Genomic DNA, 21262 nt, shown 5'->3' with positions numbered 1-21262 from the left:
TGGTATTCATTCTGGGAGACGGTGCAGTGTGGAGTTGTGGATGTGAAAAAAGGAGATACAAGGACAGCGTGAACATGGAAGCTTCATCAAAGTCTTTGATTGAAGCGTTTGGCTCAAATACAACTGAACCGACTTCAGAGCAGAAATAAATAAGACATTTAAGATATGGGACGGTACAAAACCACATTATCTTTGGCCAGGGATCCAATGTGGAAGCATTTAAAGGCCAACAACAACAACAACAACAACAACAACAAATATTTCCCTCACGGAGCTCGTCCACAACCAGAGCGTTTACTTTGTAGCGTTTTTAAAATTCTTAAATCTTGTGTCGACAAATAAAAATAACCGAGATATGATACATGGATGCCAACCATGACCTAAATTAGTAAATCTTTCTGGTTATCAAGTATTTTTTAACCACATGCATACAGATGCGCCTTGTTATTGGGGCATCTCTGTTAAGTTGCTTTTATTATGTGAGAGTACACTGAGAAAATAATATTAAAGACACAAAATAAGAGTGTGAAACCTCATCTCTACCATCACTGTCAGAGGTTCATCCTCCTCCTCACCCTCTGAAATGATGTGTAGCTTATGGAGCTAGTTCTGTCAGACAACTCGACGGCGCCACATGCGTCCACGTCCTTATGGGCCAATCCCTACCTGCTTTGCTGCCTGCCTGCTGCGCTCCCTCCACCTCCACTGCTTCCACCTGTTGGGCTCTACTCTTCTATTCATGCCAATCACTCAGATATTTCTAGCTCATTAAGCATGCCTATGTTTGCTGTACACCTCGCCTGGAGTGATGAGCAGTAGAGCCCAAACTCAAACAATGCAAAATAAATATAAATAGAATAAAGATAATGACAAAGTACATCTAAGAGTTGTCTGTCAGAACTGTCATTATCGCTTTTCACTCGTTGGCCAAATCACACCCTCATTCAACCGAAACACAAGGATTATCATCTACAATAATTAACAATGAAATATCCATAATAAGCTTCCCACTTTTGTATGTTTCTTCTTTTTTGAAATGTGCCAGGGGACGTCAAAACAGGTCGCATCACACATAAGAATGAACAGTTTCCAACCTTTGCACGCCCTTACACACTGTGCCCCCCGCATGCTGCTCTCGTTCTCAAACCCTGACAACCCCCCCACCCACCCAGACAAGCCTTTAACCTTTAACCCCAACGTGAGCTCATTGCAGGATTTTATCACGGGTGTCGGGCAGTTTGAGTGCCACCATCCCGCCGCAGACCAATGCGGCGAAAGAGAGCAAGATGGGGATGACTTTGGTTATGCCCACAAAGCTGGCGAAGATGGAGCTGCCCAAGATGGCCGCCAGCTTGCAGAGAGCATTCAGCATCCCAAAAGCCGTAGCCCTGAGGGAGCGAGAGAGAGGAAGAGAGAGAGAGAGAGACAACCAAAGTTGCTTTGGGCTACAGCAGTTAAGCAACAGTTTCCTGGTGTGATGCAAGGCATTGTGTGACATGTGGCTTGGTTCCTATTATAGGTTGCATGTTTTCCAACCTTTTTAATGCCACGGCACACTTTTTAGCATGAAATAACCCACAGCACAGCCTATTCTGTTAACCGCTAAAAACATAAATTGTGATTGTTATTACTAGATGAATAAGTACATACTTGCAATTTTGAACTTGCAACATAAGCTAATTTCCATTTTTTTAATGTGGAATGTTATGTGGAAAATTTCACAGTACGCCTTCTGTGTTGATTGATATTTGATTGATTTTTGCGTATATTGAGAAAGAATTTTTCATACACGGCAACCCATAAGCAACAATACCAATAAGGAAACAAGCAAAATGCATTTAATGAGATATAAGTCAATATTAAACTTATTTTCAGATTTGGTTCATCCATTTAGACCTTGGAGGGTCACAATTGTTCCTCAGCGAGTGATTTTCGACCGTTATTAATCCTCACAATTGTGTATCTTAATTCAAAAACCGTCAAAAAATGGAGGGGAACTTATATTTTGTTTACCAATCATATCAATATTAATTTCATTAAATTTTGCTTGATGTAGCTTTAATGTTACATATAAAACCCTAATTAAACCTTTTTTTCTGACTGTATAGTTAGCAAGGGAGGTAGAACCTTTAGAATAAGAACTTTGTGTGAAAAAATGAACAATCCCTGAATGTAAATTATTAAGATGCAGTGCATCTTAATAATCCATCAAACCATACAGCAAACTGCATAGGTAATAAGCATGTTATTCTGGTCCATCAAATGGACGATTTGTGATCAACGTTTAGTTGACTTAAGTTTGGCACAAGCTTTGAAATATTGTGCCGAGATTAGCACTTGTACAGTACATCTAGCAGGACCGGGCAGACTTACAAACAGGTAAAAGGGGCTTGTGCCATGCGGACTAGTACCTTTTGGAGGTCGGGTAAAGCTCCACGGTCACCACCTCGATTCCGTTCCACGCAGCAACGCTGACGCCGCAGAACAGGCACTGCAGAGCGATGATCGCCGACTGGCTGAAACTTAGGAAAAGGAGGAAGGTGCAGCCAGCGGAAACTAGCATTGAACCCCCTGAGTGGGAAGTAGGAAGAAGAGAGGTGAGGGATTTGTTAGAATTAGTTTCCCCAACCATTTTCCTGCCACGGCACATGTGTACACTGAGGTAATCCCACGTCACACCATTAACCACTGAGAACGTCAGACGTATGGCAAACTGTGCTTAGTATTATAAGCCTACTAATAGTTGATGATGCAAGACTCGCAAACAATTCGCTCGTAGTGAACAAAACCCTTGGGAATCAGTCCTGCAAAAGCACGAGTGAATCTTTAATTCACAAACTGCAGATAGTCCAAGGCAAAAAGGACCAAGGTGTTTGACACAATTCATATTGAATGTGACTGATTTACTCTTTGTATTTCAAATAATTTAGACAGAAAATGACTCCTGTGAAAATTCCATTCACAACTCAGAGCTAAAAAGACACTTCTGACTCTCGTTCATTGTGCGTTATACCAACTGAATCAAATTAAAAAAGAGTCAGAAAGTTAGGCTGAGTGAAGAACCAAATGGAGAGAACGAGATGAAGCTTTCATCCCCACGAAAAGTCGTCAATTTCAGTGTGAAACTTGTTCTGATGAATAAAGTTGGTATTCTGTCTGGAACTGATGAATTAATACTGCCTTGCAATTTTGATCTTGCAACACAAAAGCTAATCTCCATACTTTTTTTAATGTGGAATTTGAGAAAAAAAAAAAATCATGGCACGCTACAGAACATGGTGGTTGAAAAACAGATACAGTGTACTCTGTATCGCTGAAAGAAAAGTATTTCTGAGAGATTAGAGAAAAAGAGTATTCTAGTGTTACTAGAAGAAATAGAAAAGGAGCAGCAACCAATGCATTTCGCCAACCAAATCGACATGATCTGGATCAAGGGTTAGGGTTCCATTTCCATCAAGCTCCATTTCTGAATCTAGAAACTCCAAAACTGATAAGACTTGAGAATACAATAGCAATGTAATAATAATTTTGCAGTAATTAAAAAATAAGAAGTCACCTATGATCTTGACTCTGCCAATTTTCTCCATGGAGAGAGCGGAGATGATGTTGCCAGGCAAAACCGCTAGGCTTCCCAGGAAGCTGACCAGGTAAACGAGAACATCATTCTCCACGGCGGTGTCCAGGTGGCAGCCATGTTTGTTTTCGTGCCAAGAGACGTTTTCGAATTTGCAGTCGATGAATTTCTCCTCCCACAAGTCTGGCGGGAGCAGAGGAAAGAGCCAGTGATAAGTCGTTCTCAAATATGTCAACAGAAGTGACTGAGGGTGGTAATGTACTGATAGATTTCCGCTATTGATCAGTTCTTTGAGGAGAATGGGGATTCATTAGCTGTGCCAGTGCAGTGCATGACCAAATGTGTGGGAATTAAAACAGCGTGAACGATGAAGATTCCTAGCTGAGTAGGAGATACTGCAAGCACGTCTTTAAAGGATAGGTTTGTGATTTTCCCCCCCAGGCCTCACCCTCTGTTTGGCCCACGCCCCACTGCAGTGGCTCCACCGCACGATGGATACCAACATGTGGATCACCTGTTCGTACCTGGCTCTTCAGCCCTTTAAGTTCAAGGTGATGAGCAGATGATCAGGGACCGGCCGCTGGACCGGGAGGTGATGGCCTTTTTGTTTGATTATTTAATTATAATAAAACCCCCCCAGCAAAAGTCTCCTTCTTCCTCCCTGAACCTGTGTCTGTGGAGAGAGCTGTCCACAGTCTCTTTCAAGTTTGTGTTTTTGGTTTGGTTTTCGGTGAAGAATATAATACAAATAATTATATTCTAAGTTAAAATAAATGTTGAATTTTTTTATTTTTATCAAATTGCTACATAATTCCCCACACATTAAGTCACTGGAAATGCCAACCTGCAAGTTGCCCTTTAAAAACACTCCTCTGCCAGCTGATCCCGGCACCTACCTGTGTTGATGAACTCAGTGGATCGGATAGTGCAGTTCTTAAACACAGTGTCTGTGGACTTGATATCCTTAAAGTAACAGTCTTCAAACAGTGAGTCCTCAAACCTCACTGACTTCATCTCAATGTTGATGAACCTATCGGGGGTGGGATGGGACACACACAAAAAAAAAAACGCAAAACAGGCAGACAAATAAAACCACGAGACACTCACTTCTATGGCAGCCATAGCATAGAATAAGAAATTGACAAAATGCCTTTTCCAGTACGTACCTATGAAGAATGGTTACTGTCAGACATTACCATAAGAAGAAGTGTCGTGTTTGAAATGGCAGCGGGTTTGTGAAAGCTCTTCATGAAAATATACAGTAGTCTTTGGCTGGATTTTGTTTGACTATAGTTTAATATCACGAGATGGAGTTTGGACTTGGAAGGCTCATTCTGTCAAATTCTTCTGTGCATAGCATAGAAGTTTCATAATATACAGTAGTGCTTAGATAGTATACTATGTATATACAACATAGTATACATAGTATAGATGTATCGAACACTTTATATTCCTGAGATGAGGCCCTTTTACATTCTTAACAACAATGGGTAGTAAATGTGCACAGTATAAATGTATGTATACTGTATGAAAGTATATATGATATACACAATAAAAACCTCATCAAACATCATCGTGAAGCTTTGATAAACCTCGAGATTTACCGTCTTCACTGTACAATGACTTACATTTTTCTTAAACCGGCATACACAGTAAACGCTCCATGTGTTCTAGGGCATCATATATTTAAAAAAAAAAGGAACATGCAACTATGGGTGAGACAAGAGGGTGGCAAAAAAAGGGGGCGTGGGTTTCATTTGCCTCCTACAACTGTCCTCTCTAGTAACATCACGCAGCGTTCCAGTGTATAAAACTAATTTTCCGTTTCTTTGTTTTCTCGGCTATGATCAACACTAAGTAGGGTTGCCAGCTTTGATGTTTGTCCGAGCAGCTGGACTAGTTTTAGCCTCTTTGGGTTTGAGCAGTCTCAGGCCCTTGCCAATCTAAACTGGCTGTGCAGAATTCCTTTGCGTGTCTATGCAAAGTAGTCGGAACCGGTGCTGTAGCTCTATGCAGTAGTTGATTAGCAAGCTAGGCAGTTCACCAACTACAATCAGTAAAACAAACACAAGGGAATATTGTGATTGCATTGAGACTAATTGAATTTGGTTCCAGATTTTGCAGTCAGAAATCCGTGTGTGACCAGGTGAAAATGCTAGACATGGCAACCCTGGAATTTGCAATTTAGCACGTAGTGCCTACTTAGCTAAAAACAGTCAATGCAAATTTTGTCACAAATCTAAGCTAGTCACATATCTAGACTCATTTTGTTCACTGTTTAGCTATCATCAATGGTGCATTTAAGTGTTTAAGAATTGTTTTGATAAGACATTATTATTAATCAAATAGTATTAGTGGTAATTACTGTTACTCATGGGAAACGAAGATGTTTAATTCATTAATAGGGAATGTAAATGCAAGTTCACGTGTTGTGTTTTTTTTTTGCCCCCCTCCACCCATGGTCAAATCTTGTTCATGCATGCAACTGTATAATAACAAAGTCACTCATAATGTAATGATTGGTCAACTTATAATAGTAACAGTGGTAACTTGTTTTGAATAAGATGTTACTGACTGCCTTACAGTCAATTACAACAGCACCACCATAAACAACAGTGAACTCAAAATAAAATAAAGTCTGTGCTCACCTTCTCAGTGCTGGCTTTGTTTTAAAATGAAAAAACTATTGTGATGCCAAATCTAATGCATTGAGATTGAGAATGCTCACAAAATGAGGGTCCCTTATTGTAATCAATCGTAATCTAGGTTTATGTTGTTTGTATTCAAGTAAACTGACGGCAAGGCCTGCCATAGGTCTGGCTTGTGTCCACAGAGCGATTTGTTGGGACCTACTCGTCTCTGATGTATTCTATTTCTTTGTGAATCTGGTTTTCCAAAGTGAAGTTGAAACGGAACCTCTCCACACGCTCTCTATGGAACACCTGTGCAGATAAAGAGTGTAAGAAAGAGAAAAACACTGGGGATTTATTTTGCCGCTGTAAATACATCCTAATAACATACAATACTATGGCATCTAAAGTAATGAATATGATATAACCTCATATCATAGAAAGAATTGCTGTCATTTATAGAATCACAGATTGAGAATCACAACTAGTTTGACATTTAATGCACTTAAAGACCAGGTTCGCCATTTTTCAACCAAATCGAAATGTTGGTCTGCTCTGCTCTGCTGTAGCTCTCACGGTGTTTAAATGCAGCCCAATGGGGCAATCATCTAAGCCTTAAAAAAAACAAAAACATGTTACATCTCCTTTTCCAAACCTGGAAGCTCAGAATATTGTCAGAGGGTCTTTTTATACGATGCAGGAAGAAAATGGTCGCAAACAGTGCATTTTAGCAGGTGTTCTTTTCCACAAATCAGCCCTTTTGGCTACATCCACGCAAACGTGACAGACTAGAAACAGGAAGTTGCATCGCTTTCTTCCGGAAACCTATTGAGCCGACGTTATGATCGGGATGTACTTGTGGCGATTACAAAAGTGAAAATCACTAAGACATGTGTGAGCAAGTTTCTCAATAGTGACACATTCAGGGAGGTTGTGTTATAATCAGTTATAAATGATGGAATCAACATTTAAATTGGTTGAAAAGTAGCTTGTTAAAAATAGAACTAATCCTTTAATCACTAGTAACTGTACTTCTATTTACCCAATCATTTCCTCTTGCTAAGGATTGCTTTTAAAATTACCTTCACTCTGGCCTCGTACTCCTCATACTGAAGGTGTTTGATCATGTCGGGGAACCAGACGGACAGACCATAATAACTGGAACACAATGTTAGAAAAGGGGTTAATAACCATGTCATATCATAAGGCAACCTGAACTCAGGCTTAGTCCCGCATCAGACTGAAATGATGGTATAAATAGTAAGGTATTAGATATGAACTGACCTGAAGGCCATGCAAAACCAGATGATGGCCATGAAGAGAGTAGCAAACCTCAGCTCAGCCGACAGGAGAGATGCTACATTCTTTAGAACCTGAGGGGAAATCAGCTACAGTTATCTGTTAAAGTTATCTTCATGTTGGTTTTTTTTTAATTTTCAGTTTAACTAAATATATTTGTAGTATTTAATAGGACAGTAAATATTTCAAATTCCATGCCGGATTAACTTGGTTTTGGAATAAAGCGAATATGGCAATAGAATTGAAAGACTCAATTCTAGGTCTTACTGTGAGGGTTAGCCTAACCCTGCAGATGATACACAGTTTTACAGATTAAACATTTCAAGGACACATGATAACTCTCTTGTCCTAATTTTAAATGAAATATATATATATATATATATATATATATATTTGCAAATGTGTATAATTAGTGCCTACCAGTTTACACAGCGTTAGTGAGCGGACGGTCCAGCGCTGCACGGCTGTTCCCGTGGCACTCTGAATTTCTATGAACTCATCTTCAGCTGTCTTAGGAGCCTTTATATGGGTCACCTGAAACAGTGCATTAAGATGTATCCGTCTATCACACTCGAATGTCTTTGAAACTGCAATCCAATGCATAAATACTGTGATCAACTGATTTTATTACCATTCTATTAGCATAATATTATCATTTCTTCATGACGGAACATATTCAGGGGCCACAGACACATCCAATAGAACACACAAAACTCATTGATAACTAAAAGGAAAAGAGATTGATGATGTTGGCTGACAGTTATTGCAAACTGTTCATGCACTCTTCATAGTCATTTATACAGGAAGTATATTAAAATTTTACAATTGGTATGCCGGAAATTAGCTTTTTCCACAATTAATTATTGGTGGGGGTAGGGTATTATATTTGAGAGTGTCAAGCCATTAAAAAAAAAAAAAAAAGTTACATTTTTAGGTTAGTCCCGCTATCATCAAATCAATGTACCTGTGAACAAAATATCAACTTACTATCATTTAATTGTTCATGAATCGTGTTTAGAGACTGTAAAGTTCCACCCTATTTCCTGTTTTCGTGGATATTTACATTTTGCCAGATGTTACCAGCTTTTCATTTTACTATTTTGAATATATACAGTATTTTTACAATTTTTCAGTAACATTTTCTTTAAGGCAAAATAACCCATGTTGCAGTTGGATGTTTATTGTGTTGATTTGCCCGTCGATTTCAAATTGACTAACTTTCAATCTGATGACCGAATCAAAATCTTTCAGTGACTTTGAATGAATTTGACTCGACTAGAATTTAGACTTTTAGAACTTTAGAGCATTTCTCATAGCTCTATATACCCCAATAGCTCTGTATGCAGTGACCAATACATCTTTAATTATATTTTTAAAAGATTCCCAGTGTATTACTACCAGCAGTCATTCATTTCTATTCTATATTACAATTGGGAAATGTGTCTGTTTACATCTGCATGTTCCAGTACTCACAGTGAAGACCTTTTCAGGCTGTCCCTTGGCCCTCCAGTTGGTGTCATGGACCTGTTTCAGAATCATCCAGGCTTCGTCGTGCTTGGCGTTCTGTTCAGCACACAAACACACATAGACAAACATATGTTGGGACAATAAATTACTAGTAAAAAACTGGCTTTTTTTTTAATACCACCTCCAAGTGCATCATCCACACTATTATTTATTCTATAGTTCTATATTACAATCAAAGGAACCAAGCTGTCAAAAGTCTCCATAAACGCAATTATCGTGTGGAAATTTTCTTTGATGGGAAAGGAGCAATAGAAAAAAGATGCATCTGATCCAATTTTGCGCCAAAGAAAAGCCTGTGGCAATAAGAATCGCTGCACAGTCACAAATAAAACAATTCTGAAATTCTAGATTCTTGAATCAATTTATAATGAATGGTTGGACTTTTTCATTATCAAATGAACAAATGTACATGATTTTTGCCTAATGCAGCAACCCAACCTTAAGGGACCTACCTGATTCAACGTGAAACCCTTCTTTTAAAAAGACCCAGTGCTTTTTTCCATGCATTTATTGTATTTTGGCTTGTAACTTACAATCCCTTTGACACTAAATAATTACTTTATAATCTTTGAATTCAAGTGTTTCACATTACATTTGATTATTTCAGTGACTCCAAGGCCTAGCAAGTCCCTGAGGATCTGGCGCCCCTCTGTTGGGGCCAAGCACCCCAGTTTGTGAACCTCTGGTCTAACCTATTGGTAAATGAATCTATCTCATGTATTTAAGATAAGATAAGATAAACTTTTATTAGTACCACAACGGGGAAATTTACATTGTTACAGCACAAAAAGGGGGACGGCAGAAAATAGAGAGCATATAAGGGTTAGCAAGTTTACTGACAGTTGGAGATGCATTGTCTGGGAACATTTCAGATTAGATATAGATAATAATCTAGTCTAGGATTCTGAATGACTTATGAAAAGGCCAGATTGGTAAATTGCTGAAAAATTCACCAAAGTGATGCAAAAAAATACATATTGCACGGCAGTGGTCTCACCTCGAGGAGGAAGCGCGGGCTCTCAGGCATGAACATGAGACCCACCAGAGATGCGATGGCTGGGAGGGCTGCCACCAGGACGAACACACGCCAGCTGTGGAACTGAAACTCCGTGCCCATACTGAAGCCCCAGCCTGGAAAAAACACACACACACACACACACACACACACACACACACACACACACACACACACACACACACACACACACACACACACACACACACACACACAAAATACCACTAAGTAAGTGTTGCAAAGCCTGTATCATATCATTTTAATCAAAAAAGCAACTTACATTTTTTATTTCGATTTAATAAAGACCAGTGAAGCCACTCCATTGTTTTTTCCATCCATCTACAGTATGTGCCCCCTTGTCACCATAATGGGGTAAATACTTTTTCACATTTTTGTGTTTAACCATTTGTGGTATGTGTCAGAGAAGGAAATTAAATCCTAACTTCCCAAAATGTATTGGCTCAGCGTAACTTTTGGTCCTACCTTACCTACCTAGGCGTAGAAGTAAAATGTCAGACTTTCTTAACCTAAGAAAGAGGAATCCAGAACTATCGTAACCCCTCAGGAGTTCCAACAGACACAGACAATCCAGGGGAGGAGAGGATGTGTTGGGAACATTTGGCAACAATTAACTTATCAAAAGAGATTGTTTGGACGGAGATGGAATCATTTATGTGTCGTGATTGCACTGTATGCAAGAAGATGCAGTGCCCTTTCTGCAGAAAGAAAACTTCTTGAAACATCGATGATTTAGGTCCATCACGGCCAACTTTTGTTATATTATTGAACTTTGCCCTTACATAGCTGACGATATTACGCAGATTCATTTATTTCCCCACTGCTCAATGTGAAGTAATGGAGAACAAAAACGCCAACACATTTATGCCAATTGCTGGTTTCACACTGATTAAGATCATTACCCTGTGACCCATGATAAAAAGCAAAGACGCATAGGTTCTACAAAAGACTACAAAAAGACTACAAGACGTAATTAATATTTCCACTTTTGTGACACAGATGGTCTTCCATCCCTCTCAAAGGAAATACCTTCTCCTCGCTGGACCTGATTATAGGAAGCTTCGGAAGTAACTTTTCTTGCGTGTTGATATCAGAAAGTAGTATAATAGAAGACACCCTCACCGTATCTCGGTATGATTCCCCAGGCAGTGAAGGAGGCATAGATGCCCCCGATCATCCAGAACATGCACAGCCAGGACAGATGCTCTCCCCGCTTGTCCATCTGAAGGAACTCGGAGAAGTAGGAGTAGACAATGGGCACCGAGCCGCCAATGCTGAAGGAAAAATACATCAAAGAGACAGAGTAAGAGAGAGAGAGAGAGAGAGAGAGACACACCAGGGATAAGCATGTACAGGTGAGAATGATACCAGAAGAAGGGGTTAGTTATTGAATCAATATCCTTATTAAGTTCTCCAATTTAACCCAATATCGTTGAAAATAATTTAACTTTATGCTGGATCCCTGCATAATTGATATGGATGCTGGTTCCATTTATCCACAATGGAAAATTACACACATTTCCGGTCTCTGAAGGCCTTGGTAGATTTTCATCCACAGGGGGATAATAATTCTTCATTTCCGCCATTACAAGAACAGCCGTCTTATTATAGCAGTGGGAATGGGATTTGCCCCCTGCCTCCGCTGCTTCTTTAGTCACTGCATGAAACATCCAACTCTGGACTGTTGTGGCCAATGGACTGCGCCTAGCTCGAGGACAGATTGATACGCTACCAGGAGGAGCCAGGGATTGAACCAGCAATCCTCCTGCTGTCGCCTGTGTATAACGTTCCAAGATACATACAGATATTTTGGTCTTCCGGTTAAACACACGGAAATTGTTCAAACGACATCATCTGCTTCCCTCACTGATTTTTCATTGTTTGTTTGTTTTTGGTAATTTTTTGTTTTAAATTGATTGTTGTTTTTATTTATCATTAAGTAAACTGTATATAGTAATGTTTATTGTTTATTGTTGTTTTTCTGATTAATTTTCCATTGTATCCAGGTTTATTTTTATTATTAATTGTTAATTTCTAGGTTGATTGTCTCAAATAATAGTGACTAGTAAAATTCAATTAGATACTAGTAAAAATCTGAATAGATACTAGTCCGAGGCAAATATTGAATACCTTAAACACGGAGCCCCATAGGATTCAATGTTTCTCGTAACATTGCAATAGTTATTCTTAACAAATGGAATATTTACTAGTACCTAATACATTTTGACTAACATTTAAAAAGTTACTAGTAACTGTTGGAATAGCAACTAACTAAAATATAAGTACCAGTAACTTAAAAAAAATGCTAGTTCATCCTCTGGATTAAATGTTAAATGCTTGCCATACACTTTGCCTCAAGATATGACACCATTCAGTTTGACAAAATATGCAACAAACAAGGTATCAGGAAGGGGGGAAATACTTTTTCACTGCACTGCATTTGATGTACAGTATACTGTATTTTAAGACACTACTAAAAATGTTTACAGCTTATTGAGAAAGCCTCAACTTAAAAAGTCTTTATGCGTTTTACCCGATGCCAGAGAAGAGCCTGAAGAAGATGAAGAAGCCGTAGCCCTGGGCGAAGGAGGAGAGGAAGGCGAAGATGCAGTTTATTGCCAGCGCCACTATCAGGCAGCGTCTGCGGCCCACCTTGTCTGCCAGCCCGCCCCACAGGAACGCTCCCAGCATCATGCCCAGGAAAACGATCAGACCTGGAGAGCGGGAAAATAATGCAATGTGTAAAAAAGACAACATAAACCATATATTGTAGACAAGGTAGACATTTTCTCAATAAATAAACTTTTTTACATTTTTTTTTTTTATCGTCTCCTTTTGAGATAGTAGTGGTGCAACACTTGCAAACATTTTCATTTAAATGATTCTTGTGAGAATTCCATTCACCACACACACACACACACACACACACACACACACACACACACACACACACACACACACACACTCCCTTAAGACTCAATGCTATCACAGATGGTTGTGTGGTGGGGGTGGGAGGGTGGAGAGAGTGAGATAGAGAAAGAGAGAGGAGGGAGAGTGAGATTCGTGACTGGATGAGTAAGCATATTGGGCTGCAGATATGAAACCCAATCAAGCCCTAACACACACACACACACTCACACAAATAAACCCCTACACACACACACACACACACACACACACACACACACACACACACACACACACACACACACACACACACACACACACACACACACACACACACACACACACACACACCACTGACAGGTGAAGTGAATAACATTGCTCATCTCGTCCCAATGGCACCTGTCAAGGTGTGGGATATATGAGGCAGCAAGTGAAGACTTAGTTCTTGAAGTTGTGTGTTGGAAGCAGGAAAAATGGGCAAGCGTAACGATCTGAGCGACTTTGACAAGGGTCCAATTTTGATGGCTAGACGACTGGGTCAGAGCATCTCCAAAACAACAGGTCTTTGGGGGTGTTCTCAGTATGCAGTGGTTAGTCCCTACCAAAAGTGGTCCAAGGAAGGATAACCGGTGAACCGGTGACAGGGTGATGGGCGCCCATAGGCTCATTGATACATGTGGAGAGTGAAGTCCAGCCTGTCAGGTCTGATCCCACGGAAGAGCTAATGTTGCACAAATTGCTGAAAAAGTTAATGCTGCTATGATAGAAAGGTGTCAGAACACACAGTGCATCACAGCTTGCTGCCTATTGGGCTGCATAGCTGCAGACCAGTCAGAGTGCCCATGCTGACCCCTGTCCACCTCCGAAAGTGCCTACAATGGGCATGTGAGCATCAGAACTGGACCATGAAGCAATGGAAGAAGGTGGCCTGATCTGATGAATCAAGTTTTCCTCTACATCATGTGGATGGCTGGAGTTAGGGTCCAATCAGATCAGGCATCTGTGGGATGCGCTGGAACAGCAAGCCTGATCCACAGGGGTCTCACCTCACAACTTACAGGACTTAAAGGAGTCCAGGCCTCAATGGGTCAGAGCTGTTTTGGCTTGCACAAAGGGGAGCTGCACAATATTAGTGGTTATTAGTGGTGGTTTTAATGTTGTGGCTGATTGGTGGCTATATACTGTATATACTGTATTTACATACAGGCAAGCAGAAAAGAGTCCCAGAAAAAATAGGAATCTTAGAGAAATAGGTAGCTTGGATGATTGGACACTTGGATACTCGGGTCAGGTGTTTGTAGTTCCTAAAGATAGAACCACGGAGCAGTGTGAAACCCCTTAAGACTCAATGCTATCACAGATGGTTGTGTGGTGGGGATGGGAGGGTGGAGAGAGTGAGAGAGAGAAAGAGAGAGGAGGGAGAGTGAGATTCGTGACTGGATGAGTAAGCATATTGGGCTGCAGATATGAAACCCAATCAAGCCCTAACACACACACACACACACACACACACACACACACACACACACACACACACACACACACACACAGACACACACACCTTAGACCTTTGGACACTGTGGCCCCAATACACTCCCTTATATTATCTTGTCTTCAAAAAACATGTAAAAAATCTGGAACCCCCACCACCCCTTACATTTTTATATAAGGGGATGTAAGACAATGTTTTATACTATTATTTTTATTATTATTATTATTGTTATTATTAATAATAACTTATAACCTTGCATTTAATTGAACATTACTGCACTGGACATTCTTAGGCTGTTTATTATTTTTGTTTATTAATTTATTTTGCATGTATATATTTATGAATTGATATAGTGTTAACCCTTGGTCTGTACTTCATGTTCCCTCCTAAGCTGTTGCAACGCCCGAAATTCCCACATGGGGGGCCAATGAAGTACTATCTTATCTTATCTGATCTGATCTTATATTATATGACCATTTCCAGCCAATATCGACCCAATTAAACGGGATCAAATGTCACCCACTCACTACACAATGGGTTAGGGTTAGGGTTAGGGTTAGGTCGATTCTCACAGACACATTAGGCTACTAGGTAGTGTGAATAATGTAGAGCAAAAGTGAACGTAGCGACCACTCAAATTAGATTTAAGTTTTTAATGGAGGACTTATTATGTAGATAGCTCAATTGACTTCAAAAGATGTGAAGAAGTCATTTTTGTGAAGAAAAATTATGAAGAAGTCGTCTTAACTACGCTATAGCAATTATTGCCAGGTGCCATCTTCACCAGGGCTTTGGTGACTTTTGTTATGGTGGTGAAGGTGGAATTAGTGAACTGCAGCGGGGAATGCTGCATAACATTAAATGGCTAAAAAGGTAGAGATTAAACCGACTGAAGCCAGCCTTGAACAGCTTGTCTTGTTGAGTCTGCTGATTTGCTAGTGCAGATCTGTTGCCAAGGTCGGGGCAGAGGGAATCGAAACTTCCAACCGGGTGCCGGGGGCCAACTGGCTCTCTCCCACCGCTGACTCACCGCAGAGTTTCTCGGAGATCGAGAGGATGGCGCAGGAGGAGGAGGAGAACGGAAAGAGATGAAGAGAGGGGAAGAAAGAGAGGCAGAGAGAGGGAATGGAGAGAGGAAATTGGGAAGGTGAGAGGATAAGTGCTCTGAGCTACTATGGAAATACACTGGCTGCCTCCAAATAAGGCAGCCGACCCTTCCTGGGTCTGTGTTAGGTGTAAATTTGTGATAACTAAGTATTAACTACTTACTAAATAATATAATACATTGACACCGAGTATTGATTTGAGATGATTTTCTGCCTTGTATGCCTAGGGTTCCGCCAAAGAAAAATTGTTAGGTGATGGTCAAAAGGAGGAACCCAAATGCAGGACACACAGTTTTGGGAGTATGTACAGGGGGTTTATTGAGAAGACATAGGGGAACAGGACCGGCAGGGACTCGTGACGGGGAAGACAGGGATTCACGGCCAGGCAGGGAAGAAGAGCCGGCAGAAAATCGGGAGCCAAGAGTTCAGGGCACACACCTAGGGAACCATGCAGGGTTGTCGCGCAGGCAAAAGGCCTTGCGGTTTATATGTTTTTTATTCAACACATCACCAAGCCATACAATCCCCACACCACTGTGGAACTGTGGCTTGAGCTTTAATCCTCTCCTTTGCCACTCCCCACCATTCTACCACTCCGGCACAGAGAGGCCTAAACCCCTCGAGACCCCGGAACAACCCGACGAAGGTGCCGCCGAACTCATCTTCTTCGAGGATACTAGGATTTAACTTTCAGTACCCAAGGCCAAAGACCGGAGCACAGGACTGGACCCGAAGGAGGACCCCATCGTGGTCCGAGAAAAAGACAGGGAGCACCCGCCCAGACAAGCACGCCCAAGGACCTCGAGAGAAAAACATAGTCCACCCTCCTCGCAATCCCCTGGGAGTTTCGCCATGTAGTATCGTCCAGTTGCGAGGTGACAGCCCTCCCCCCGTCCATCAACCCATGCCCAGCCATGAACCCCTTTTACAAAAACCCCACTCGTGTCCCTCCCTACGTCCAAGTTGAAATCCCCCCCAATGATTACCTGTCTGTTGGTGGCCAGGTGCGGTCCCAGACTGACCAACATCTCCCTCCTCTCCCTCGTTCCCTGTGACCCATAGAAAACAAAGACCCTCAAACAAAGACCCCTATACGCAATGTCCGCTCCCAGCACCCTCCCCTGCTCCACAACAAAATACCCCTCTACCCTCACCCCCCTGTCCCCGAAAAGAATACCCCCTCCTGAATTGTGAACCCCCCCATACTGCAGACCTACCCCCGCTTCTCCCACTCCCTCGTAAAAATTCCCACATCCCTTTTTTACCTCAAATGAACCTCTGGCAGGAAACAAATTGTGCGTCCCAAACCCTCAACAAAATCAAAGACTGCCCTCCTCTTAACTGAGTTCCCATTCCCCGTGCATTGATTGTGACAACCCCCAAACAATTCATTTAACACAGGTGATGAAAACCAAAATCCAAGATGTATTCTATAGCAGTGGAACACACACAAATAAACCCCTACACACACACACACGCACGCACGCACGCACGCACGCACGCACGCACACACACACACACACACACACACACACACACACACACACAGACACACACACACACACACACACACACACACACACACACACACACACACACACACACACAGACACACACACACACACACACACACACACACACACACACCAGAAAGGCTGTATTCATTTCTGCCTTTATAGTTGCCATTAGCTAATTACCCAGTGGGTCTAATTTGATGATGTACTGGCCACTCCACTCTAAGAAGCTTCTGGAACTTATGTGTGTGTGTGTGTGTGTGTGTGTGTGTGTGTGTGTGTGTGTGTGTGTTTATGACTCAACAGAAATACACTTTTAATAATTTCTTTGCTGAAAAGGGTTGGTGGAGTGAGAGAATAAATGATGGAAGCGACATGACTTATACAGAATGTTTATGATGTTCTGTCATGGTTAATGGTGTGGAGTATGTTTTTAACTGTAAGATTATGAAATGGTTTGAGACACGGTAAGTGAACTGCATTTATAAAGCGCTTTTCTCGCCACTTAAGGAACTTAAATCGCTTATCATGTTCTATGCCTTACATTCACCCATTCACACAATGGCGGCAGGGTCAGCCATACAAGGAGACAGCCAACATGGGAGCTCTTCGGGGTTAGATGTGATTCCCACGGACGCCTCAGCAAATTAGCCAAGAGGAGCAGAGGATCGAACCCCCCGACCCTGCAGTTGCCAGCCGATCACTTTACCTCCGGAGCTGCGGCCGACATCCATTCTCCACTGTAGTGGAGGCCCATGACGTTGTATGAATGGCGCGTATTTAACTACACCGTGTGAAATGTGAGAGCTCCGTCTGCACCGACCCTGTAAAGATATTGTTGCTTGCAGACATTAAACCCAGCTCTGAGTTGAGCTGTATGGCCAAACGTGTGGGCTTAATGAGAAAAATGGATTCTCTTTGGAATTGTTGACCCCCCTGCCCCTCCTGTACAGGTACTCCTCACTTAACGACCTACCTGCTTCACGACCGTTCGGACTTACGACCAACTCTCTGACCAGTCTGTATTGTGCGTGTGGCATGCGCGGCATCTCAGCGTCAAGCATTTCATCGCACATCACCGTTCTCAGCCTTCCCGCAGTCTGTCAGTATTCACTACACCAGCGATCACAATCGCCGCGCCCCCTTACCGTGAAATAACATCGGTCCTCGCTTATCGACCAATTCACTTAACGACCTGGTTGTAGGAATGGAACTGGGTCGTGAGTACCTGCTTTGTATCCAAATTTACATTCCAGTGCTAGCTTTTAGCGCTTGCTCATCAGGTCCACCTTCAGAAATGTATTTATGTGAATGAACCCTGCTTCTCTTTCAATGGATGAAATTGAGCAAATGGTCAGATATAGATTTCCTCTCAAAGGAAAAATTAGGGAGTGGGAGCACCATTGTATGGCCGATCACCACGGCCAATGCCAGAGGTGGAGAATATGGGTACGTTCCTGTGGGTTACAGTCTGGTGGAAACTTTTTTACTGATCCCTTCAGAAAGCTCCGCTTCAGAAATTACATCCTACTGGAAATGAGATTTATTTCAAATAATTTGAACCATTAAATTATTCATGAGTATTAAAGGTCTCCTTTTCACAATAGCAGGAGAAGGTTTCCGCTCGAAGGTAATCGTCCACTTGGGAGACAGAGATCAAATGATATTCTCTGCTGACTATACTGTATATTAGTGATTCAGCCTAGTGGAAAAACTAGCAAAGGAGATTGCAATAGTGAAAGCACTGTGTCCCATATTTAGTACCCACCACTTTAATAGTGGTAAAGTGGTGGTGGCAATGAATAATGGTACTCAACTACTTAGTTCAGTTGATGCTAAGTGAAACTATAAATCCATATAACAATTATTTGGAGTAACCTGCTTTTGATTTGTATGCCAACTTTTGGTCTGCCACTTTGGCCAGTACATAGCCTTCCTAGATGTGCTGAACAAATCGATCATCTACTAACAGTTACCTGAAAATGTATAATTTGTCCTTCTCCCTCATGTTAAGAAATCAATACAATTAGAAACTGTCAAAAGAAAACACTGCACGAGTCATAACAGGCCAACTCATTTAAATAAGTAATTGAACCATTAGGCAGGGTCAGTTCTTGCAGGTGGCAAACTTAACCGGAATTAAACAGTCCACTTTAAAAATAACTAATAAAAGGCCCCCGAGCTCCAATTAATCACCATCCCTTATCGACTTGCTTACCAAGCATTCCTTTCTCTGTGTTGGACAGGCACAGGTCCTTTTCTGCAGATGGCATAACGAATGCGACCACAAAGCACTCGACTCCGTCCGCCATCAGGGCCAGTCCCAGCACGATGAAGAGAGTCCACTGGAACTTGCCGTGGCCACAGTCCTCCATGATGTCCTCATACTGTTCAGAGAGCTCCTCTAACTCAGAGATCACATTGCCTGCCACTCTGGCTTTGGCCCTGGGGGAGAGCCGGAGAGAGAGACAAGTTCATCTTGTCCTCCTAGGAAGTTGATTTAATCAGAGAAAAATATGTAAAAACAAGGATCTGCTTAATACATTATGGCAGTAAAAGTCTTCCCATTTTGGAAAGTCCCATGTTTTCCACTGACATGTTCTTATCATGTGCCTATACCTATGCTAATAACTTAAGCACATGCATCTGATCTAACAATAATGCAGTTTTGTCTAAGCCCCCATACTTCAGAAAGTTTACTCTGGCCATATCTGAGCTCCAGAAATGTATAACATTACATTTAAAGGTTATGACAGGTTTGTCAAAGAGATTTTCTGGCAGGCCCCAAGAGGGCCAATCAGCCACAGTCCTCCATATTTTCCTATCAAGAGGAAGTCTCCCAGTTCTTACCTCGCTGCCCTCTGTGCGGCCTTGACTTCATCGGGATGCGGTATCCCCTGGTATTCTCCCTCGTACATCTGATCCTCTTCATCGTGGCCCTCGGTGGCATCACTCGCTGCGTCCTCTTCCTGGGGCGGGTAATCTCCTTGGTAACCATATCCTTCATTGCCTCCGCCCTCTCCGTAAGTCCCGTATGCATCGCCACCACCTTGGTGGTATACATTGTTGTGGTATGGGTCGGCCATCTCGGCTAACTAATCAACCTGTCTTATTGGTTGAAATAAGACCAATGGCAACTGCCGCCTTCAAGCCTTGAGTATAATTTTGGATAATTTAAAGGATTGTGTGATAAGCCAGCAGTTGATTGAGATTGTCAAGCAGTGTGTTAGTTTACTTAGCTATTAATGTAATGAACTCTAAAGAGGTAGTACAAGAGTTATTTGCCATATGCAAATGACATACACTAAATCGCTAGGTCAAATCATTTTGCCTATTTCGAGGAGCAAACAACACCCTCAATTTTTATTAAAATGGAGCAGCTCTGTCCTGTGGTCTGGCTTCTTCCGCTTTGAATGTGTTGGGTTTATTTTGAACTTGGTATTTTTGGACGAACAACCAGGAGCACAAAGTTGTTGGCACAGTGTTGCGCAAAAGCTACATGCTGTACTGTGTGGGTCCTTTGATGGATAGGTTTCCACCCACGGTCTTTGCTTGCTTTGATAGGAGAACGCGTCAACTTGACCCCTTGGCTCAGAAAGTGCTGTGTAGGTAACAACTGCAGGTCCTCACTTTGACTTTGAATCTACATCTGTAAACAAAAGAACCCAAAGTTAGTTTCCAGGAGACAAGTGCATGCGGAGTCTAACTTTAGTCACCCCAGTGTGCAAAACTGTGTATCATTAGTGACGTTGCTGTCAAGCTCCGTGCAAAAGCAAGTCGATTTATTTTTTATGAATACCAACTCAATGAATTTATTTTCCTCTATTTACCCTTATTTCTCTCTTCCTTTCTCTTCCTTTATCTTTGTTCTCTCTCTCTCTCTCTCTCTCAATTGAAAAAGGCTTTCTTGGAAATGATAATTTTCCATACATAAATACAGTAATGCCAAAGCGGGAAGAAGTACAGGTAGGGAGAAAAATGAAGATAATAGACAAATTACATTTAGCAGACACTTTCATCCAAAGGGACTTACAATTGTTTAAACACGGACGGACGCAGCCATCAGGAGCAAAGTGTCTTGCTCAAGGACACTACAGCATGCTAGCAGGAGGAGCCTAGGATTGAACCAGCAACCTTTAGATCACTAGACCACCAGCTCTACCGCCTGAGCTACCATCCC

The 21262-nt window shown here is 41.7% G+C and overlaps 1 protein-coding gene across 1 annotated transcript; it reads right to left on the bottom strand.

Annotated features, from left to right (window-relative positions):
- Nucleotides 1-1204: 1204 nt before the first annotated feature.
- sv2bb (synaptic vesicle glycoprotein 2Bb) lies at nt 1205-20168 on the bottom strand (the record flags this gene model as incomplete). The annotated part of the gene is made up of 14 exons (XM_080002770.1): nt 1205-1388; nt 2412-2571; nt 3557-3757; nt 4471-4604; nt 6428-6516; nt 7287-7362; nt 7489-7577; nt 7924-8037; nt 8977-9066; nt 10028-10161; nt 11186-11337; nt 12597-12777; nt 19301-19527; nt 19933-20168. 14 exons carry the CDS (start codon nt 20166-20168, stop codon nt 1205-1207), a joined length of 2067 nt encoding a protein of 688 aa, XP_079858896.1.
- Nucleotides 20169-21262: the final 1094 nt, after the last annotated feature.

Source organism: Zeus faber (genome assembly GCF_960531495.2).
Source record: "Zeus faber genome assembly, chromosome: 6".
Classification (NCBI taxonomy): Eukaryota; Metazoa; Chordata; class Actinopteri; order Zeiformes; family Zeidae; genus Zeus; species Zeus faber.
This window is presented reverse-complemented; position numbering and strand designations above follow the sequence as displayed.